The sequence below is a fragment of the Ammospiza nelsoni genome, chromosome 4 (assembly GCF_027579445.1).
Source record: "Ammospiza nelsoni isolate bAmmNel1 chromosome 4, bAmmNel1.pri, whole genome shotgun sequence".
NCBI classification, from domain to species: Eukaryota; Metazoa; Chordata; class Aves; order Passeriformes; family Passerellidae; genus Ammospiza; species Ammospiza nelsoni.
Window position 1 is genome coordinate 6,016,245 of NC_080636.1, and position 23,534 is coordinate 6,039,778.

Sequence of the window (23,534 nt, forward strand, 5' to 3'; positions counted from 1 at the left end):
GATGGAATTTTGGCTCCAAAATCCCCTCTGCAGTGACCAGTCCTGATGGCTCTGAAATCCCCTTGTTAGCGGCCAGTCTTGGTGCCTCCAAATCCCCTCGGCAGTGCCCAGTCCTGGAGGCTCCCAAATCCCCTGGTCAATCTTCCAGGGGATGGAATTTTGGCTCCCAAGTCCCTTTTGCAGTGGCCAGTCCTGGTGGCTCCTAAATCCCCTCTGCAGTGGCCAGTCCTGGTGGCCCCTAAATCCCCTTGGCAGCAGCCAACGCTGGTGGCTCCCAAATCCTCTCAGCAGTGGCCACTCCTGGTGGCTCCTAAATCCCCTCTGCAACGGCCAGTCCTGGTGGCTCCCAAAACCCCTCATTAGTGGCCAGTCCTTGTGGCTCCCAAATCTCCTTTGCAGTGGCCAGTCCTGGTGGCTCCCAAATCCCCTTGTTAGTGGCCAGTCCTGGTGGCTCCTAAGTCCCCTGGTCAGTGTTCCAGGGGGTGGAATTTTGGCTCCCAAATCCCCTCATTAGTGCCCAGTCCTGTTGGCTCCTAAATCCCCTGGGCAGTGGCCATTCCTGATGGCTCCCAAATCCCCTTTTTGGTGCCCAGCCCTGATGGCTCCCAAATCCCCTCGGCAGTGCCCAGTCCTGGTGGTTCCTAAATCCCCTCGGCAGTGCCCAGCCCTGATGGCTCCCAAATCCCCATGGCAGTGCCCAGTCCTGGTGGCTCCCAGATCCCCTGGGCAGTGTCCCCGGGGATGGAATTTTGGCTCCCAAATCCCCTTTTTGGTGACCAGTCCTGGTGGCTCCCAAATCCCCTGGGCAGCCCGATTCGCCCCGGGAGCATTGCCCAGAGGAGGCCGAGGCGCTGAATTTGGGCTCTGTCGCTGAGCCCGAACAATGGGACACACGCGCTGTCACCTGTCACCGCCCGGAGCGGGACAATCCGCGACAATTCCAACCCGCCATTAACCCTTTGCGCTCCATCCCCCCGCGGGGGATTCGGGACAAACCCCGCTCCTCCCGCCCGTTGTTTTTACCTAAAATCCTTCATTAATGGAAAAACAAATGGGACAAACCTTGGCGGGGGTGACAGCGGGAGGAATCCGGGGTGTCCCCGCCCGGTGCCACCGGAGGCGAGGCCTGGAGCGGCCCCGGTTGCGGCGGGGCGCGTTAGGACCCAGCGAGGCGGCGGCGCCGTGACAAGTCTGGAGCGGCACTGGCGCAGAGTGGCTCCATCGGCAGCGCTGGAATTCTCTGTATCCTCCTCCCTCCCGGAGCATCCTCGCCCTAAAAAAGGATTTTCCCTGCCTTCCCTCCCTCCCGGAGCCCCGCGGGAGGTGCGGGGGGATGCTCGGGTCGCTCGGGACACCGGGAAAAGGCGCTGGATGCTGCTGGATGCGGCCGTGAGCGGCGGGAGCTGATCGGGATCTCCGGAGCGCTCAGCATGGCCCAGGGCAGGCGGCACGCGTCCGGCCGGGTAAGGGGGAGGGCTGGCTCCTGTCGCGACAGATCGCAGCCAAAACAGCCGCGTTTATAAGGGATTCTCGATTGTGGATCCCCGGAATGTGGCACAATAACGCCGGGAAGGAGAGGGATGCTCCGGCGTGCGCCAGGGCCGGAGTTCTCTGCTCGTGTGGGTGATTACCCCAATTCATTACAGCCATTAATTAATTAATTAATTAATTCCCCTTCTCTCCGGCTCAGCACAAAGATCCCGGCGTGTTTTGCTGCCCTCCCTCCCTCCGGGCCATGCCGAGCTGCCTCCCGCGGGCCTGGCAAGCGCTTCCAGCTTTTTCCGTATTGCAGCTCCCCCTGGGCTGTGCGGTGCCAGCGGCCCCCCCGGGCCCGGCCAGGCCTTTCCCGGGAGCTCCTGTCCCTGTCGCTGTGTCCCCGCGTGGCCACCACGGTGACATTGTGTCCCAGAGCCCCGCCGGAGCGTTCGGGCCTGGCTGTGCCAACTTGGCAAGGATGGAGCTGGGCAGGGCAGACCCTCCGTGGGCACCGGGTCCTGCCTGCTCTGGGATCCACCAGGCCTGGAGCCGGTGGGGTTTGGGCTGTGGCTGAAGGGATTTGGCTGTGCAGGGAAAACTTCCCAGCCTGGAGCCTTTTTTGCCCACCCCAGCAGGATCTGAATGTGTCTGTATGGGATTTCGGGGGCTGGAGCCCCTCAAAGCTCCCTGTTTTCCATAGGGGAGCAGGAGGAGGGGGTGAAATTCCAGCCTGGATCCTGTGACAGCTCTGTCACAACAGCCTGGGCTGATGGAGGGAGATGTGGCAGGACTGGGGGTCCCAGGGATGCTGGGGGATCCCAGGGCAGCACTGTGAGTGGATTATCCCTGGATAATCTATGGATTTTGGAATGGGCACTGCAGAGGCCACGGCTGTGCTGGCCCTTCCTGGGGCTGGAGCCACTGGCCACCCTGGCCATGTCTCTGCTGGGTTTTGGGGACACTGCTCCTGGTGTCCTGAGACACCCACACCTCCCAGTTTGGCAGCCTGGAACCCAGTGCCACCATGACTTCATCCCAGTGCCACATCCTGGTGTCACCCAGGGCAGCCACCCTCAGTCCCAGGGCAGCAGCTCCAGGATTAAACCAGGAATTCTTCCCAAGTCTTTCCAAATTCCAGCTTTGTGGGCAGCACCTGGAATTCGGATCTTCAGGATTAAACCCAGAATTCTTCCCAAGTTTTTCCCTCTTTCAGCTTTGTGGGCAGCACCTGGAATTTGGATCTTCAGGATTAAACCAGGAGTTCTTCCCAAGTCTTTCCCTCTTCCAGCACCTGGAATTTGGATCTTGGCAGAGTTGGCTGCTGGGGATTCTCCTGAAACTTTTGATCTGAGCTTTGAGTGGCAGTTTGAGGCTCCAGCAGTGGGGGAGGAGCTCCTGGAGGAACGCTGAATGTTCCTGAGGTGGAGCAGAACCCTGGAGCCCTCAGGTTTGGGTGGAGCTCCAAAATTCCCAAATCACTGGGAATTCATCCCATTTTCATTGCCTTGGCACCAGGACCTTCCCATAGCAGAGTAGACAGTCTGTGGGTGTCTGTCATGCCTCAAAAAGGGGGGAGTGCTGGATTTGGGAGTGGTTCCTGGTGGGAAGTTGTGGGGAGCAGTCTCTGGTGGTGGTGGCAGCACAGCCACGTGCTTGTCCCTCACCTGGTGTCCCTGGGATGTGGCACAGGCTCCTCCTGGGCTGCTCCAGAGCTTCAGCGTTCCTGGTTGTCCCATTCCCACCACCTGCATCTCCTCAGCTGGCCTTCACTGGGAATCCCTGGATTTGTCATTTCCTGGGATTTAGGAGCTTTTTCCCCTTCCACACTGAGGGTGACAGGGCTGTCACTGTCAGTGGCCTCAGCCCTTGTGGCTTCCCACAGTTCTGCTCCTCCACCCTCTTCCTTTGGTGTCCCAGGACTGGGGTATCCCAAGGGAGTTCCTCTGGGAATGTTGGTGTGGCACAGGGGATCCATGAGGAGCTGCCCTGGGAATTCTGGGCTGTGCCATGGTGTCCCCAACAATGACTGTCCCCATGCGTGTCCCTCAGGGATTGTCACCACAGCCACAGGTGTGCCCGTCATCCCACCTGCTCCCAGCTGGGAGAGTTCATCCTCTTGTAAATCCTGGACTGATCTTGGTTTGAATCTTCTTGGGAATTCCAGGCAGGGATTTTATCCATCCAGGTGTCTCACTGACCAATTCCTGATTAATTGGAGACAGAAGAGACTCAGGGGCTGATCCTGAGGGGTGGAATGGGGTGGGACAGATTCATTCTGGGCTCTCCTTCTTTTCCCAAGTGTGAAAAAGTTGGGAAAAGTTCAATGAAATTGGTGCTGGTTGGCAAATGTCTGTCAGGGACAGCCTGGGAGAGCTGGGAATGCCCACCTGGAGAAGAGGAGGCTCCAGGGAGAACTTCCAGGGCCTGAAGGGGCTCCAGGAGAGCTGGAGAGGGACTGGGGACAAGGCCTGCAGGGACAGGAGCCAGGGAATGGCTCCCACTGGGAAAGGGGAGATTGGGCTGGGATCTTGGCAAGGAATTGCTGGCTGGGAGGGTGGGCAGGGTCTGGGCTGGAATTGCCAGATTTGCTGTGGCTGCCCCTGGATCCCTGGCAGTGCCCAAGGCCAGGCTGGATCCACCTGGGACAGTGGGAGGTGTCCCTGCCCATGGATGGGGTGGGAATGGATGGGATTTAAGGTCTTTTCCAACCCAAATCTTTTCCAACCCAAATCTTTTCCAGGATTCTGGAGCTCTTTTGTTTTGGGAGAGCTGGGAATGTTCCCCTGGAGAAGGGAAAATTCCAGGGAATCCTCAGAGTCCCTGAAGGGGCTCCAGGAGAGCTGCAGAGGGACTGGGGACAAGGCCTGCAGGGACAGGAGCCAGGGAATGGCTCCCACTGGGAAAGGGGAGATTGGGCTGGGATCTTGGCAAGGAATTGGTGGCTGGGAGGGTGGGCAGGGGCTGGGCTGGAATTCCCAGATTTGCTGTGGCTGCCCCTGGATCCCTGGCAGTGCCCAAGGCCAGGCTGGACACTGGGGCTTGGAGCCACCTGGGACAGTGGGAGGTGTCCCTAGAACACCTGGTAGGGTGGGATGGGATTTAAGGTCACTTCCAAACCAAATAATTCCAGGATTCTGGAGCTCTTTTGCTCTGGAGCCAAGCTGGGAGAGCTGGGAATGATCCCCTGGAGAAGAAGAAGCTCCAGGGAGAACTTCCAGGGCCTGAAGGGCCTCCAGGAGAGCTGGAGAGGGACTGGGGACAAGGTTGGAGAGACAGGACACAGGGAATGGCCAGAGGTACCCCAGGCTTGGAATGTGTCACATCCAAGGGACGTTACCTGGCTGCAGGTGCCAAATGGATAAAATCTCCTGCTCCAGGAGCATTCCCATGTCCTGGGGATTTGGGATTTTCCTTTGGGCTCTGCTCTCATTTTCTGTAACATCTGGGACATGATTTTCCAGGTGCTCTCAGGATGTTGCTGCCTGAACTTTGGGAGATATTTGGAGCATCAGTTTTTCTTTTGAGGTGTTGGGTTTCTTTGCTGTTTGATGGATTTTTGGTCTTAATATAAGATTATTTCATGATAGTTGATTTCTGCCAGTTGTGTTTGGACAAAACCTGGAAGTCAGGCTCGTGGGAACACCCACACCCCTGATTTTAGTCCCCAAACCCCAAACTGGGTGGGTTCAATCTGCATTCCAGCCTTGGGAAGTGATGTGCAGGGGAAGGGGGTGCTTTGGTTGGATTCCAGAAACTTCCAAAGCCCCCAGGGTTCTTCCACAGGCTGAGAATTCCCTGATTCTCCCAAACCCCTGTGGCTGAGATTTGTCTGCAGGGTGAGAGAGGCTCTGTTTTCCTGGGATAAAGAGCAGATTCTTTGGCTGAAACCAGGCCCAGAGCGACCAAAATTCCACATTTCTGCCCCATGAGCAGAACCAGGGACACATGGAGGGGGGAAATGCAAAACTGGTCCCGTTTTGGGGATTGCTGGGAGGTTGGGATGAGTGGGAGGATGGAGCTGAGCAGGACAGGGAACATCTGAGTCCCCTCTGGGACAGAGGCAGGGGGATGGAAAGGTTTCCATCAGGGATTTGAGGGTCTCCAGAAGATCTGGAGTGACAGGACACAGGGAATGGCTTCCCAATGGAAAAGGGGAGATTTGGGTGGGATTTTGGGAAGGAATCCTTCCCTCTGAGGGTGCCCAGAGAAGCTGGGGCTGCCCCTGGATCCCTGGCAGTGCCCAAGGCCAGGTTGGACAGGGCTTGGAGCACCCTGGGACGGTGGAATCTGTCCCTGCAATGGCAGGGGGTGGAATATTGAGATTTAAGGTCCCTTCCCACCCAAACCATTCCAGAATTCTGTGATTAATCTGTTTTGCTCAGGCTGATTGCAGAGCAGGAGGTGTTGAGGGTGGATCCCAACAAATTTCCCTGGGATTTCAATAATCCTGAGGGTCTCCAGTAGCCGTAGAGTTCCTCACATCCATCAGCTCACTGCTGCTCCAAGAGCATTGATCACCTGGATAACCCCACCTGAACCCAGGGGCACCCCAGGATGTCCCACTTGGAGTGTCCTGGTGCCTGCTGAAATACAAATATGGATGGAATGTTGATGGAATCGTGGAATTGCTGAGGTTTTAAATCCCTCCAGGGGTGGAGATTCCACCAAGGATTCCAAGGCTCATGAAAATGTTATAAAAGGGGCTAAATCAGGTTTGTGAGCCACTGCCATGATTTGTGGCTCCTGCTGGGGAGCAGAGGGAATCACCCAAAATAAAAAGGGCTGGAGGAGGTCCCAGTAGTGTGAAGGGATGGGACAGTGACCTCTGTGTGCTCCTGGGCACAGAATTCCCAGCCTGGAAACCCAAGGGAATGCTGATAAAATGGGAGAAGATGGACCATGAGCTGGTTAGGGCTGACTGATTGCTGCTCTTGTGGGTTTTTTCCTCTCAAGGCTGATAAAAATGTTATAAAAGGGGTTAAATCAGGTTTGTGAGCCACTGCCATGGTTTGTGGCTGCTGTTGGGGAGCAGAAGGAATCACCCAAGATAAAAAGAGCTGGAGGGACTTGAACCATCCCAATATGGACCCAGGGGAACCACCAGGTCCCAGCAGTGTGAAGGGATGGGACAGTGACCTCTGTGTGCTCCTGGGACGGGACAACAACTTGTCTGCTCCTGGACACAGAATTCCCATGGGAATGCTGATAAAATGGGAGAAGATGGACCATGAGCTGGTTAGGGCTGACTGATTGCTGCTCTTGTGGATTTTTTCCTCTCAAGGCCGATAAAAATATTATAAAGTGATAAATCAGGTTTGTGAGCCGTTGCTGGTGGCTGTGCCATGGATTGTGGCTGCTGTTGGGGAGCAGAAGGAATCACCCAAGATAAAAAGGGCTGGAGGGACATGAACCATCCCAATATGGACCATGGGGGCCACCAGGTCCCAGTAGTGTGAAGGGATGGGACAGTGACCTCTGTGTGCTCCTGGGCACAGAATTTTCAGGATAGAAACCCAAGGGAATGCTGATAAAATGGGAGAAGATGGAGCATGAGCTGGTTAATGCTTGGTTAAGAGAGAGAAGGAATCACCCAAAATAAAAAGGGCTGGAGGAGGTGGCTGGGGCTGGAGGGAGATGAACCATCCCAATATGGACACAAAGGAGCCACCAGATGGGACAATGACCTCTGTGTGTTCCTGGGATGGGACAGTGACCTCTGTGTGCTCCTGGGCACAGCATTCCCAGGCTGGAAACACAAGGGAATGCTGATAAAATGGGAAAAGGTGCAACATGGTTAAGGCATGGTTAAGGGAGCAGAAGGAATCACCCAAAATAAAAACCTGGAGGAGGCAAGCAGGGCCAGACGGAGGTGACCCATCCCGACACTCACCCTTGTGTCCACGCCACCTTTCTGAGGGTCTCTTTTCTCATTGCCAGGCCTCCAGCACGGCCAGGATGAGCTCTGACAGCAGCAGCAAGCCCCTCAAGGTGGGCTCCCGCGTGGAGGTCATCGGCAAGGGCCACCGGGGCACCGTGGCCTACGTGGGCGCCACGCTGTTCGCCACCGGCAAATGGGTCGGCGTCATCTTGGACGAGGCCAAGGGCAAGAATGATGGCACAGTGCAGGGCAGGAAGTACTTCACCTGCGAGGAGAACCACGGCATCTTCGTCAGGCAGTCCCAGGTGGGTGGGATTCCACGATTCTGGGGTCCTGGGGTGGTGGGGTGGGGGGTAGATACTGGGAATTTGGGGATTTTCCATCGCTCATAGGGGAGGGAACAGCTCGCTCCAAATCTAGGTGGGATCTCACCCTGTGCACAGATCTTGAGGTCCTGCAGGTGGAATCTCATTCTCTGCACAGATCTTGAGGTCCTGCAGGTGGAATCTCATTCTCTGCACAGATCTTGAGGTCCTGCAGGTGGAATCTCATTCTCTGCACAGATCTTGAGGTTCTGCAGATGGAATCTCATTCTCTGCATAGACCTTGAGGTTCTGCAGGTGGGATCTCATTCTCTGCACAGATCTTGAGGTTCTGCAATGAAAACTGTGCTGTATTCCCAGTTGTTCCATTCTGCTGCTCTGTATTTGTTACCTGCAGCAGGTGGGAGTTTGGGATGGATCTCAGATGTTTGCCTGGAAGCAGATCCAAGGAATTTCAATTAATTAATTAATTTGTGTTTAAAACCAGTTGGAATCTCACCCTCTGCACAGATCTTGAGGTTCTGCAGTGACAACTGTGGTGTATTCCCAGTTGTTCCATTCTGCTGCTCTTCATTTAGCACCTGCAGCAGGTGGATCTGCTTCCAGGTAAACACTGGAGATCAATTCCAAACTCCAAATAATTTTCATCAAATTGTGTTTAAAACCAGGTAGAATCTCACCCTGTGCACAGATCTTGAGGTTCTACAGGTGGAATCTCATTCTCTGCACAGGTTCTGCAATGAAAGCAGTGTGGTGAATCCTCAGTTGTTCCATTCTGCTGTCCAGCTCTGTATTTGCCACCTGCAGCACGTGGAGTTTGGGATGGATCTCAGATGTTTACCTGGAAGCAGATCCAAGGAATCTTCATTAACTTGTGTTTAAAACCAGGTGGAATCTCACCATGTGCACAGATCTTGAGGTTCTACAGGTGGAATCTCACCATGTGCACAGATCTTGAGGTTCACAGTGACAGCTGTGGTGAATTCCCAGTTGTTCTATTCTGCTGTTCTGTTTTTCCCACCTGCAGCAGGTGGAGTTTGGGGTCGATCTCAGATGTTTGCCTGGAAGCAGATCCAAGGAATTTTGATTAAATTGTGTTCAAAACCAGGTGGAATCTCACCCTCTGCAAAGATCTTGGTGTATTCACAATTATATTCCCTAATATAGATTCTGCTGCCCTGTATTTAGCACCTGCAGGAGGTGGAGTTTGGGATGGATCTCAGATGTTTACCTGGAAGCTGATCCAAGGAATTCTCATTAAATTGTGTTTACCTGGGAGGAGATAACACAGTGTGGGTGTAGCTGCTGAGATTTGCTGCTCAGGTGCTGCAGCAGGGGCCAGGAGCTCCCTGCAGAGCCAACATCCTCCAGGTGGATTCCTGGCTCACCTCCCAAGGAGCCCCCGTGTCCCAGCCAGCTCCTGTCCCCTCCCTGGCACAAAGGGGCTGGTTTGTGTCCCACCCTCTCATTGCCAAAACGTTGGGATTTGGTGACAGAGGGAAGCTGAGCACAAAATGTGGACATTTGGGTCCTGAGGTCCATCCCAGCATCTGCTGTCCCATCCATTTGGATGGTCAGAGGTTGCAGCACTGGCTCATCCAGGTGAGATTCAGGATTCACTGAGGTTGGAAATCACCTTCAGGAGGAGTCCAGCCACTCACTGCTTCAGCTTGAGGGAAAATTACCCCATCCTTTCAAAAATGGGATAAACACACAAAGAACTGAACCCACCAGAGCTGGGCAAACTCACCAGGAAGCTTTTCATGTTCTTAGCCAACCTAAATGCTGTTGGTGTGTAGGAATTGCTGGATGGAGCTCTGCTGCTCTCCTGGAGAGATTTCCCAGTGTAATTCCAGCACACTCCAGTTCCCCACATTAAAACTGGGCACATGGACCTGGCTCCTTTGTCCATCTCGGCCTCTCCTGGCAGCTGGGAGTGGCTGGGAGGGGTTTACAGGGAAAAATTTGGGTCTGCAGGACCAGGAGGGACCCCAAAGCCCCCCCAGTGCCACCCCCTGACAGTCAGGGACACTTACACTGTCCCAGGGCGCTCCAGTCCAACCTGGCCTTGGGCAATTCCAGGGATCCAGGGCAGCCACAGCAAATCTGGGAATGCCATCCCAGCCAGGAATTCCTTCCCAAAATCCCACCCAAATCTCCCCTTTCCCTGTGGGAAGCCATTCCCATTTTTTGTCACCTCATCCTCTGGGCTGGGTGTGCAGTGAGTGACGCTCAACCCCAGCCCCAAATTCCAGAGCTGGGAAGGGATGGGAACACCTGGAGCAGAGATGGGAAGCAGGATGGGGTCTGGAAATTGGGCATTCCTGGGATCATAAAATCCTGGATTTTGGGTTGGGAGGGAGTTTAAATCCACCCAGTGCCACTCTCAGGGACACCTCCCACTGTCCCAGGCTGCTCCAAGCCCTGTCCCTGTCCCTTGGACACTGCCAGGGATGGGGATGCACCCAGCCCCATCCAGAGCCTTGTGCCCAGCATCCTCTGCCCCTGCTCTGTCCATCTGTCCATCCATGGATCCATCCATCCATCCATCCATCCATCCATCCATCCATCCATCCATCCCTCCATGGATCCATCCATCCACCCATCCATCAATCCATGGATCCATCCATCCATCCATCATCCATCCATCCATCCATCCATTCATCCATCCATCCATCCATCCATCCATCCATCCATCCATCATCCATCCATCCATCCATCCATCCATCCATCCATCCATCATCCATCCATCATCCATCCATCCATCCATCCATCCATCCATCCATCCATCCATCATCCATCCAGAGGTGCCAGGGCTGGGGTCCCCTCTCTGTGCCCTGGGGGACACCGGGAACCCTCCCTGTGCCGCAGGACGGCTCAGGATCAGCTCTGGACCTGCTGGGGCAGCCCTGCACCCACAGCTTTGCTCAGGGACCGAGCATTTGGGGAATTTGGGGGCTGTTTATGGATGGATGGATGGATGATGGATGATGGATGGATGGATGGATGGATGGATGGATGGATGGATGGATGGATGGATGGATGGATGGATGGATGGAGGGATGATGGATAGATGGATGGATGGATGGATGGATGGATGGATTCATGGATTCATGGATTCATGGATGGACAGATGGGCAGAGCAGGGGCAGAGGATGCTGGGCACAAGGCTCTGGATGGGGCTGGGTGCCTCCCCCATCCCTGGCAGTGTCCAAGGGACAGGGACAGGGCTGGAGCAGCCTGGGACAGTGGGAGGTGTCCCTGAGAGTGGCACTGAGTGGGATTTAAGGTCCTTTCCTACCAAAGCCATTCCAGGATTCCCTGATTCTACCCAGGCTGGCAATTCCAGGCATGGCTGTTCCTTTCCTGGTGTGTGGAAATCCCTGATTTTAAATCCCCAATTTTGGCACCACCTGGAGCTGCTTTGGCAGAGGAGCTCAATGGCCACCGTGTGCCCAGTCTGTGGTGGCAGTTCCCAGTGTCACCCCAGATCCAGCCCCTCTCTGTCCCTGTCCCCAGCCTCTCCAGCAGCTCTGGAATTCCCTCCTGGGCTGTTCCTGCTGGGAAACCCCCAGACCACTCAGAATTCCCACCCTGCATGGCTGCAGGTGTCATGATTTCCTTGGCATCATCTTCTCCTTGGTCTCTTTGTGGCTTTTAATTCAAATTTCATCATTCCTGGTGTCGGGAACCTTCCCAAAATGGAGTTCCTGTCTGACAGCTTCCCAGGTTATTTTGATTTTTAAGCTGAGCTCACAGGTGGGAGGTGTGATGGAAAAGGCAAATTCCTGCAGCAACAATTTGGGGGTGCTGATCTGAGGCACAGGGATGATTCTCTCTCAGGGATCTAATCCGTCCCAACCTCATTTTCCATGTTTATCCAGCAAAAATGCAGCTAAAAATAGTTCAAAAGAAAAATCCCTGAATCTGCTGTGGATGTTTCAGGCTGTCAAACCCAGAGCTTTGACTTTCCTCATTGCCTGGGTGAATATTCCATGTTCCCTCTGAAAATAAGGAGTGTGTGGCTGTTTCAGAAGGGCTGATGGCAAAGCCAGAAAGATAAAATTAAAAATCTGTGTGAAAACCATGGGATCTGCTCTGCTGAACCCACTCCCAGAGGGATCTGTTCCCTGGTCTCCCAGTTTGGGAATTTTGGGCAAGGATTGTCATTGTGTTTTTAACAGATCCAGGTGTTTGAGGATGGAGCGGACACAACATCCCCAGAAACCCCAGAATCTGCTGCCATGAAGGTCCCTAAGAGAGGTATGATCAGCTGGGAAATCCCTCCCAGAGAGGTGGGGAAATCCTTCCTAAAGAGGTGGGAAATCCTTCCCAGACAGGTGGGGAATCCTTGATGGAGGGGATGGGAAATTATTCCTGAAGGGGATGGGGAATCCCTCCTGGAGGAGTGTGAAATCCCTCCTAGAAGTGTGGAAATCCTTCCTGAAAAAATGGGAAATTTCTCTTGGAGGAGTGGGAATCCTTCCTGGAGAGAAGGGAAATCTCCCATTGGAGATTTGGAAATTGGAGGAGTGGGAATCTTTCCTGTAGAGAAGGGAAATTTCTTTTGGAGGAGTGGGAATCCTTCCTGGAGAGGTTGGAAATCCCTCCTGCAGAGGTGGGAAATCCTTCCCAGGTGAGATGGGAAAGTCTGCCTGGGGAGAAAGAAAATCTCTCTTGGAGGGGTTGGGAATCCTTCCTGGAAAGATTGGAAATCTCCCTTGGAGGAGTGGGAAATCTTCCTGAATAAATGGGTAAATCTCCCTTGGAGGAGTGGGAATCCTTCCTGGAAAGACAAGAAATCTCTCCTGGAGAGGTTGGGAATCCTTTCTGGAGAGATGGGAAATCCCTCCTGCAGAAGTGGGAAGTCCTTCCCAGGTGAGATGGGAAATCTCTCCTGGAGGGTTTGGGAATCTTTCCTGGGGAGATTAAAAATCTCTTTTAGAGGAGTGGGAATCCTTCCTGAATAAATGGGAAATTTCCCTTGGAAGGGTGGGAATTCTTCCTGTAGAGAAGGGAAATTTCTTTTGGAGGAGTGGGAATCCTTCCTGAATAAATGGGAAATCTCTCTTAGAGGAGTGGGAATCCTTCCTGGAAAGATTGGAAATCCCTCCTGCAGAGGTGGGAAATCCTTCCCAGGTGGGATGGGAAATCCTGCCTAGAAAGAAGGGAAATCTCTCTTGGAGGGGTTGGGAATCCTTCCTGAAAGGCAGGAAATTTCTCCTGGAGGGGTAGGGAATCCTTCCTGTAGAGAAGGGAAATCTCCCTTGGAGGAGTGGGAATCCTTCCTGGAGAGATTGGAAGTTTCACTTGGAAGGCTGGGAATCCTTCCTGAATAAATGAGAAATCTCTCTTGGGGGATTGGGAATCCTTCCTGGAGAAATGGGATATTTCTCTTGGAGGAGTGGGAATCCTTCCTGAATAAATGGGAAATCTCCTTTGGTGGGGTGGGAATCCCTCCTGGAGAGATTGGGAATCCCTCCTGCAGAGGTGGGAAATCCTTCCCAGGTGGGATGGGAAATCCTGCCTAGAAAGAAGGGAAATCTCTCTTGGAGGGGTTGGGAATCCTTTCTGGAAAGATTGGGAATCCCTCCTGCAGAGGTGGGAAGTCCTTCTCAGGTGAGATGGGAAATCCTTCCTGTAGAGAGGGGAAATCTCCCTTGGAAGGGTGGGAATCCTTCCTGGAAAGGTGGGAAATCCTGAAGGAAGGGGCAAACCATGGAATATTTCCCCGTGGTCACTGCAGCACTCCGAGCCTGTGGAATTGCCCATCCCAGTGGAACTGGAGCCTCCCCGTGTCCATCCCTTTGCCGTGCCCGTTCCCCCGGGGCAGGGACTGAGCGTTCCTCCCCCATTTCCCGGGGCAGGGATTGAGCGTTCCTTCCCCATTTCCCGGGGCAGGGATTGAGCGTTCCTTCCCCATTTCCCGGGGCAGGGATTGAGCTTTCCTCCCGCATTTCCCGGGGCAGGGACTGAGCGTTCCTTCCCCATTTCCCGGGGCAGGGATTGAGCGTTCCTTCCCCATTTCCCAGGGCAGGGATTGAGCGTTCCTTCCCCATTTCCCAAGGCAGGGACTGAGCGTTCCTCCCGCATTTCCCAGGGCAGGGATTGAGCGTTCCTCCCGGGGCAGGGATTGAGCGTTCCTTCCCCATTTCCCGGGGCAGGGACTGAGCGTTCCTTCCCCATTTCCCGGGGCAGGGATTGAGCTTTCCTCCCGCATTTCCCGGGGCAGGGACTGAGCGTTCCTCTCCCATTGCCCAGGGCAGGGATTGAGCGTTCCTTCCCCATTTCCCGGGGCAGGGACTGAGCGTTCCTCTCCCATTGCCCAGGGCAGGGACTGAGCTTTCCTCCCCCATTTCCCGGGGCAGGGATTGAGCGTTCCTCCCGCTTTTCCCACACCCGCCGTCCCTGGCTCTGATCCCAGCCAGGCTTCCCTCCCTCCCCGTGGGCTCGGCTTTGTCGGGAATGTTTTCCCCGGGCGCTGCGGGATCCCGGAGCTGCCGGAGGGGGCTCTGCCAGCTTCCTGCCTTGGCTGCTGGCTCGGCTCCGTGTGCCAAGCCGGGAGCTCCCTGTGGGAAGCGTTTGTGCCATCGGGACTGGCGGCTCGGGGTGGGCTGGGGGCGGTGGGTGTCGCTTGTGGGAGGGATTTCTCCTCTACAAGGAAGTAGGAGGTAGAATTAGTCGGGAAAAACGGAATGGACTCTTCCTTGCTCTCTGCTTTGGAGTGGATCCTTCCTTGCTCTCTGCTTTGGATGCTGCAGTGGAATCGTGGAATAATTCAGGCTGGAAAAGCCCTCGGACACCCCTGAATTCCCAGCACTGACCGTGTCCCCAAGTGCCACATGCACAGGGCTAAATCCCCCAGGGATGGGCACTCCACCCCTGCCAGGGCTGGACAGCCCTTTCCAAGAAGGAATTTTCCCAAAATTATCCAACCTGGCCCAACCTGAGGCCGTTCCCTCTCCTCCTGTCCCTGTTCCCTGGGAGCAGATCCCAACTCCCACCTGGCTGCAGGAATTCAGGGAGTTTTGGATGGCCAAAAGTTCCCCCTGATCCCCGTTTTCTCCAGGCTGAGCCCCTTTCCCAGCTCCCCCAGCTGCTCCTGGAGCTCCAAACCCTTCCCTGGACTCTGGGTTGGGACAGACAGACAGCAGGAGGAGCCCGGGCTGCAGGTGGGGTGTGGGATGATGCTATCAGGGATGCAGGGCTGGGATGTGGCTGCCTGCCAGGGGTTTCCATGGAAACAGCAGCTGCTGCAGCAGCACTGCAGTGGGAGGTGGCTCTGCCACAGAGCCAGAACAGCAGGGGACACCTGGTGACACTTGGGAATGCAGGCACACCTGCCAGGGAGGGACAGAACACAGGGAATGGCTTCCCAATAGGAAAGGAGAGATTTGGGTGGGATTTTGGGAAGGAATTCCTCCCTCTGAGGGTGGGCAGGCCCTGGCACAGCGTGCCCAGAGAAGCTGTGGCTGCCCCTGGGCACTTGGGAGTGTCCCTGGAACCACCTGGGACCACCTGGGACAGTCCCTGTCCATGGCACGAGGTGGGGCTGATGGGATTTAAAATCCTTCTCACCCAAGCCATTCCATGATTCTGTGTCCCCAAATGCCACCCACACATGGATTTCACCCATCCCAGTCCCTGAGCAGCTTGTGCCAGTTGCTGAGGAATCCCTGAAATCCAGGGGTTCAGCCTGTGCCAGTTGCTGAGGAATCCCTGAAATCCAGGGGTTCAGCCTGTGCCAGTCAGGAATCCCTGAAATCCAGGGGTTCAGCTTGTGCCAGTCAGTCAGGAATCCCTGAAATCCAGGGGTTCAGCCTGTGCCAGTCAGTCAGGAATCCCTGAAATCCAGGGGTTAGCCTGTGCCAGTCAGGAATCCCTGAAATCCAGGGGTTCAGCCTGTGCCAGTCAGGAATCCCTGAAATCCAGGGGTTCAGCTTGTGCCAGTCAGTCAGGAATCCCTGAAATCCAGGGGTTCAGCTTGTGCCAGTCACTCAGGCATCCCTGAAATCCAGGGGTTCAGCCTGTGCCAGTCAGGAATCCCTGAAATCCAGGGGTTCAGCCTGTGCCAGTTGCTGAGGAATCCCTGAAATCCAGGGGTTCAGCCTGTGCCAGTCAGTCAGGCATCCCTGAAATCCAGGGGTTCAGCCTGTGCCAGTCAGGAATCCCTGAAATCCAGGGGTTCAGCCTGTGCCAGTTGCTGAGGAATCCCTGAAATCCAGGGGTTCAGCTTGTGCCAGTCAGTCAGGGATCCCTGAAATCCAGGGGTTCAGCCTGTGCCAGTCAGGAATCCCTGAAATCCAGGGGTTCAGCCTGTGCCAGTCAGGCATCCCTGAAATCCAGGGGTTCAGCCTGTGCCAGTCAGGAATCCCTGAAATCCAGGGGTTCAGCCTGTGCCAGTCAGGAATCCCTGAAATCCAGGGGTTCAGCCTGTGCCAGTCAGTCAGGAATCCCTGAAATCCAGGGGTTCAGCTTGTGCCAGTCAGTCAGGGATCCCTGAAATCCAGGGGTTCAGCCTGTGCCAGTCAGGCATCCCTGAAATCCAGGGGTTCAGCCCAAGGAGAGCAGTGGAGCTGCCCCCCAGTTCTGAGCTGTATCCAAGTGTTTGCCCTCCTCAGCCAGCAGCTCCCATCAGGAATTCCCTGTGCCCCCAAACCCACACCCCACTGTGCCACCATTTCCTGACTCTGCTTCACTCCCACTTCCCAAAATTCTTCTGTCCCACCCTGCTGGGTGTCCTGTGGCTGCAGGGACACTGGGATGGGGACAGGAGTGTCCCTTGGGCTCATGGCTCTGCTTCTGCTCTCTCCACAGATTCCCTCGATGCCACCAAGGCCAGCAAACTGGTGAGTGACCCCAGCACTTTGTCACCTCTCAGAGGTTTCCATCCCTTCAGGAAGAGCACATGGACACTTGCATGGGATAAAATGCCCATGGAAAAGGGAATTTCTCCTAAAACCCGTGGGAAACAAGGTGTACAAAATGTCATTTTCAGCCAGGAATCAGTGGGTTCCTGAGGGATTATCCAGCACAAATCCCGTGTCACACATTTTAATCTGAGTTCAGCAGCATTCCCTGGCTGCTTCTTCCAAACCCTGACCCTCCTGGAATCCTGGAAAGACCTCAAAGCCCCCCAGATCCTGCAGGGAACACCTTCCACTATCCCAGGGTGCTCCAAGCCCCTTCCAACCTGCCCTTGGACATTTCCAGGGATGCTGGGGCAGCTCCCCTGTGAGTGCCTCCATCCAGGAGCTCCAGAGGCTCCTGGGACATGGATAGGGACGTGTTGTACCCAAATGTGAGGGATATTTCCTAAGGAATGAGGATCTGGAGCAGGTTCCTGTCCTTGGGAATGGCCATACAGGTGTGGGGCAGGGAGGAATTATGGAATGCTGAGGTCCCTGAGACCATCAAGTCCAGCAGTTCCCCCAGCACTGCCCAGGCCACCAGTGCTGGGAGCAGGGATGGAACTGGGTGATCCTGTGGGTGGGTTTGGGTGGTTTGGGGTAAAAATTGGATTTTCCATGGGGATAAACTGGCCCAGCTGGGATGTGGGCAGTGTTGGAAAGGAAATGGTGGGGACAAGGAGCTTCTGTGGCACCTGTGGGGCTGGAGTTGCCATTCCAGATAATTCCCAGGAGTGGGAATTCTGCTCCTCACCCCGCTGTGGATGCTGGATATGAGGATGGAGCAGCACCTGGGGGTTCACTGTGCTCAAACCCTGGTGAATGTGAGCTCCAGCCAGAGGGGAGGATGGAAATGGATTCCCTGCCCTGTGTCAGAGGGATTTGGGAAGGTTTTTGGGCTTTTCCTGCTGTGTGGGGTGTGATCCATCAAGCCCTGGCACTGCTGGAGCCTGTGCTCCATGTGCTCCCTGCCTGATCCTCCTGCTTTAATTCCACCCTGGAATTCATTAGAAGACAAAGAGAATATTTAGAAAACCTCAATGTTCTTGAAATCAGGGAATGGGGATTGCTCTTGGAATTCTTTTGTGCTGCTGATGTGGGGAAGGGGTCAGGACAGGAGATGCTGCTCCATGGGCAGCTGCATTCCAGAGCATTCCTGCTGGTTTGTCATGGAATCCTGGAATGGTTTGGGGTGGGAGGGACCTTAAAGCCCATCCAGGGACATTTCCCATTATCCCAGGTGGCTCCAAGCCCCATCCAGCCTGGCCTTGGACACTTCCAGGGATCCAGGGACAGCCACAGCAAATCTGGGAATTCCATCCCAGCCCCTCCTCACCCTCACAGGGAGGAATTCCTCCCCCGTATCCCACCCATCCCTGCCCTCTGGCAGTGGGAACCATTCCCCCTTGTCCTCACATCTCTTCCCCTGGCCCCCAATCCTTTTCCCTGTCTGTGCACCATGAAATGATTTATTCCCCTTTGCAACGTCCTGACTCCCCCAATCCTCCGTGCTGGGGGTGGGGGACAGGAGGTGACACCAGAGCACGGGGGTGACTCCAGGGCTGTTTCCTCCTTCATTTCCTCCAATTTCCCTGATTCTGTTTCCCCTCCTGCCTTTCCTGCAGCCTGCAGGGGGTTCCTAGGAGAGCCCCCAGGGCTGTCTAACCTTCCTTCTGTTCCCTCCTCACGCAGCGCGGAGCCAAGCCCAAAAAGGTGCTGTCCGTCTGTCTGTCCGTCCCTCCCCCGCGCGCGGCCGCATGCCGGGGCCATCGTCACCCTCACCGTCCCCATCCCGGCGCTGCATGGCTGTCCCTGCATGTGCTCCCAGCCCGGGAGGGGACACGGCTCAGGGTGGGGTCACATCACCGTGCCATCGTGGAATGTTGGGGTGGGAAATGCCTCAGAGAGCAGCGAGTTGTCAGTGGTGTCCCCAGGTGTCACATCTGCAGGGATGGGGACTGTCCCCTGCTCTGGGCAGCCTCTTCCATTGTTTTCCAGCTCTTTCCACGAAGGAATTTTCCCACTGTCCAGCCTGAATCTCCCCTGGCACAACTCTCTCGGATATTTTTATAACCCCTAAACCCTTGGTGACCTGGGGACAAGTGGCACCTTTTCAGGGCTGTCCTGTCTCTGGGCTCTGGCGTCTTTTGGGGACACTCAAACCCAGCTGGTTTGTGACAATTACTGAAGGCAGAAATCTTTCATGCAAGGATGAGCTGAAACTCCAAAGGTCCTGGGAAGGAATCCCAGAATGGTTTGGGTTGGGATGGACATTAAAGCCCATCTCATTCCACACCACGGGCAGGGAATCATCATTCCCTGCAGGAAATTTGGGGATTTTTTTTCCCCTCTTGGGAATTGTGCCAAGAGAAAAGCCAAGGTGGGCATTGAAACCATGGGAGAGGGGAGGGAGGTGTTACCTGTGCTCCCTTTGGTCCAGATTTGCTTTCCAGCTGCCTCTGTGTTGATTTTTGGGTGGAAAATGATCCAAAAAGTTCTGTTTGTCCATGGGAAGTCCAGAGGAGAGGAGCAATGTGGAATCTGCTGAGAGCCTGTGGAGAGAGGCCAGGAGCACCTGTCCCCAAGTGTCCCCTCCTTGTGTCCCCCAGATCCAGGTGTTTCCATGTCCCCGAGGCTTCAGGGGCCGTGTGGATCCCTCATCAGGGGCTCTGCTGGGATGGGATTCCTGTTGGGAATGTTGGGTTCTGCCTTCCCTGTCCCTGTTCTGGTGGGTTGGCAGCTGCTCCGTGTCCCCGCTGTGTCCCCGCTGTCTGCTCGGAGCTGCGGCTGGGATTAGGATCAGGGGCTGTGGCTGTCACTGTGCTGGGGATCTGTGACTGTCACTGTCATGGGGATCTGTGACTGTCACTGCCCTGAGGATCTGTGACTGTCACTGTCCTGGGGATCTGTGACTGTCACTGTCCTAGCAATCATGGATCTGTGACTGTCACTGTCCTGGGGATCTGTGACTGTCACTGTCCTAGCAATCATGGATCTGTCACTGTCCTGGGGATCTGTGACTGTCACTGTCACTGCCCTGAGGATCTGTGACTGTCACTGTCCTGGGGATCTGTGGCTGTCACTGTCACTGTCCTGGGGGTCTGTGACTGTCACTGTGCTGGGGATCTGTGACTGTCACTGTCCTGGCAATCATGGGGGTGTGACTGTCACTGTCCTGGGGATCTGTGACTGTCACTGTCCTGGCAGTCATGGGGGTGTGACTGTCACTGCCCTGAGGATCTGTGGCTGTCACTGTCCTGGGGATCTGTGACTGTTGCTGTCACTATCATGGGGATCTGTGACTGTCACTGTCCTGGGGATTTGGGGCTGTCACTGTGTTGGGGCTGTGACAGTCATTGTCTTGAAGATCATGGATCTGTCACTGCCCTGGGGTCTGGGGCTGTGACTGTCCCTGTGCTGGGGGTCATGGATTTGTCGCTGTTGTGGGGATCCTGTTTGAGTGACAGTCACTGTCTGAGGATCTGTGACTGTCACTGTCCTGAGGACCCTGGATCTGACTGTCACTGTCGTGAGGATCATGCATCTGTGACAGTCACTGTCCTGAGCATCTGGGACTGTCACTGTCCTGGCGATTGTAGTGACAGTCATTCTTCTGAGGACTGTGGCTCTGTGACTGTCACTGTCCTGGGGATCATGGATTTGTGACTGTCACTGTCCTGGGAATCTGGATCTGTCACTGTCCTGCCCCTCATCCTGGCAGCACAGACACACCTCACACAGGGACATCCCCATTGAGGCGCAGCCCCCTGCCAGGCCCTGCTGTCCCCTCACAATTCACCCTTTCAGCCACTCATGGCCCTGAGAGCCCGCCCTGCCCTCGGGCAGCTCCTGCCCCCACACAGGGCTGTGCCATCTGCGGTGTGGGGGGGACCTGGATAATGAGAGTAATTAGCGGGTAAGTCCTCGTTCTGGAGATTAGGGCGGCTCCTGTGTGTCAAATATAGACTTTAATCTACAGACTTTATTGTGCAGAGCTGCTGCCAGATGGGCCTTGACCCCTGCTGTGCCCCTTCCCTGTTTTCCATGGATTTGGGATGCTGTGGCCTTTGGGCCGTGCTGTTGCCAGGGCTCGGAGCAGAGGCTGCAGGACACGGGGGGCCCTGTCCCTTGCCTGTGACACTGTGTTGGGTGTCCCTGTTCTTGGAGCAGGAGGTCCACGCTGTCCTCGGGGGGTGCTGGCCTCTGTCCTGGGCCAGGCTGCCTGGGAAGGACCCCAAAATCTGGTTAAAGAGCAGGAAAAGGGTCTTTCTTTCCCAGGTCATTTTTGGGATGAAGCAGGTTGTGCTGTGTTCATCCCCATGACAATGTGTCTGTGCTGGTGACAGGCCAGTCCCTTCTCCTGCTGCAGTGCTGGGTGACACTGCGTCATGGATGTCACCTCCCAGGGACACGGAGGTGGCAGGGTTGTGATGGGAACAGGGAACTCCCAGGGATGCAGGGAAAGGCTCCAGCAAAAGCTCTGCCTCACTTGGGAGCTGCCAGGGTCTGATCCATTCAGGGATCCTGGAATTGTGGAATATTTAGGTTGGAAAAGCCCTCTGAGACCCCTGAGTCCAACTGTCCCCTGACACTGCCAAGTGTCCCCAAGTGCCACATGCACAGGTGGCATGTGCTGGTGCTGTGACCCTGCTGTTAAATCCTGTCCTGCCACCTCAGGTCACCTGTCCCCCGCTGCTGCAGCCAGTTTGATCCTTGGATTGTCCCTGGATGATCAGGTTTGTCCCTCTGCAGTGACATCGCTGTTCTTCCATCCTCCCAGTGGCATTCCATGTGCCAGGGCTGCATTCCTGCTGTGCCCTGGGGCTGGGCCAGTTCTGCTGGGCACCTGCTGCCATCCCATCCCAGGGTGACCCGTCAGTGGCTGGGTCAGTGTCCGGGTGTTATCCCGGTGTTATCCCGGTGTTATACAGGAGCAGCCAGGTCAGTGTCCGGGTGTTATCCCGGTGTTATCCCGGTGTTATACAGGAGCAGCCAGGTCAGTGTCCGGGTGTTATCCCGGTCTCTGTGCAGGAGCAGCTGGGTCAGTGTCCGGGTGTTATCCCAGTGTTATCCTGGTCTCCATGCAGGAATGGCCAGATTGGTGTCCAGGTGTTATCCCGGTGTTATCCCGGTGTTATCCCGGTCTCCGTACAGAAGCAGCCAGGTCAGTGTCTGATTGTTATCCCAGTGTTATCCTGGTGTCATCCTGGTCTCCATGCAGGTGTGGTGGGGTCAGTGTCCAGTTGTTATCCCAGTGTTATCCCGGTCTCCATGCAGGAGCAGCCAGGTCAGTACCTGGTTGTTGTCCTGGTGTTGTCCTGGTCTCCATGCAGGAATGGCCAGGTTGTTATCCCGGTGTTATCCCGGTGCTATCCCGGTGCTATCCTGGTCTCCATGCAGGAGTGGCTGGGTCAGTGTTTGGTTGTTATCCCGGTGTTATCCGGTGTTATCCCAATCTCCATGCAGGAGCAGCCAGGTCAGTGTCCAGGTGTTATCCCAGTGTTATCCTGGTCTCATCCTGGCCTCCATGCAGGATTGGTGGGGTCGGTGTCTGGTTGTTATCCCGGTCTCTGCAGGAGCAGCCAGGTCAGTGTCCGGGTGTTATCCGGTGTTATCCCGGTGTTATCCCAGTCTCCATACAGGAGTGGCCAGGTCAGTGTCCGGGTGTTATCCCGGTGTTATCCCGGTGTCTGCAGGAGCAGCCAGGTCAGTACCCAGTTGTTGTCCCAGTGCTATCCCGGTGCTATCCCAGTCTCCATACAGGAGTGGCCAGGTTGTTATCCTGGTGTTATCCTGGTGCTATCCCAGTCTCCATACAGGAGTGGCCAGGTTGTTATCCCGGTGTTATCCTGGTGCTATCCCAGTCTCCATGCAGGAATGGCCAGGTTGTTATCCTGGTGTTATCCCGGTGCTATCCCAGTCTCCATGCAGGAGCAGCTGGCTCATTCCAGCCCGGAGCAGGTCCCAGCTGTTCTGTTGAACCCAGAGGGGCCACCCCAAGCCCCGTTAATCCTTTAGAGGAACAGATAATCCATCAGCTCCCAAACCCCAGCTCACCCCCGCTGCCCAAACCGTGTCCATGGCAGGGCCTGGATGATCCCAGGGCAGATTTCCCAGGCACTGCTGTTCCTCAGGCCTGGTGACACCCCTGTGACAGCTCTGTGTGTCCCCAAGGGAGCCTGTGGGGATTATTTTGATGTCACCCTCTGGGGACAGGAGCTGAGCAGCAGCTGGTGCTGCAAACAGATGACTCCATGGAAAAGAGCTGGAGTTAACCTGGCATCTCCTCTCCAATCCTCTAAAAAACCAGGAATTCTCCCATCTGTGCTGGTGCCACCACCTCCTTCTCATGGATTTAGGATAAAAAACCTCCCTTACCCGTCCCTGAGGAGTTTCAGGGACAGCCCAAAGCACCTGACACCATTTCCCTGGGGTTAATTGCATTTTCTCCCTGCTGCTGCATTTATTGGATCTTTGTGTGGGAAGAGTTGATATATTCTGGATTTAGGGAGCAGAGCTGTGCGAGAGGAGAGGAGCTGGTTCATTAGAGCAGCTCTAATACCCATAATTATCTTAAACTTAAATCCGTGTGAGCCTGCACGTGGCTCCTCCAGAAATGGACACAGCCCTGGGATCATTCAGGGGCTTAAAGCCAAGGATCCAGGATGATTTCATCTGGAAATGCTTCAGAAGGGATTTCTGTTTTGGGCCAGGGCAGTGGGAATGGGAGGGAGATTCTGTTGGAGCGTTGGAATGGATTTGAATGATCCCTGTGTCAGCTCTGGGTTTGTGGTGCTCAGGCTGGTGGAGCTCGGGGTTTCTTTGTTTGGAGATGCAATTCCAGTGCCCAAAATTGTCCCTTGGGAATGCTGCCCTGCCCCCAGCGCCTGCACGCAGCCAGAGGGAGCTGCAGGAGAGGAATCATGGAATGGGCTGGGTTAGAGGGGA

The 23,534-nt window shown here is 55.3% G+C and overlaps 1 protein-coding gene across 5 annotated transcripts in view; it reads left to right on the plus strand.

Moving 5' to 3' along the window:
• The first annotated feature begins 1,284 nt into the window (after positions 1 to 1,284).
• DCTN1 (dynactin subunit 1) overlaps positions 1,285 to 23,534 on the plus strand; it is a 53,178-nt gene continuing 30,928 nt past the window's right edge. For 3 of the 5 annotated variants that reach the window (XM_059470414.1, XM_059470415.1, XM_059470416.1), the window contains exons 1-5: positions 1,285 to 1,463; positions 7,414 to 7,659; positions 11,862 to 11,940; positions 16,495 to 16,526; positions 18,279 to 18,299. In XM_059470414.1, coding sequence (XP_059326397.1) covers positions 1,431 to 1,463; positions 7,414 to 7,659; positions 11,862 to 11,940; positions 16,495 to 16,526; positions 18,279 to 18,299 — 411 coding nt within the window. In that variant the 5' untranslated portion in view covers positions 1,285 to 1,430. The remainder of the gene's footprint in view (positions 1,464 to 7,413; positions 7,660 to 11,861; positions 11,941 to 16,494; positions 16,527 to 18,278; positions 18,300 to 23,534) is intronic. The other 2 variants (XM_059470417.1, XM_059470418.1) reach the window with 1 other exon arrangement.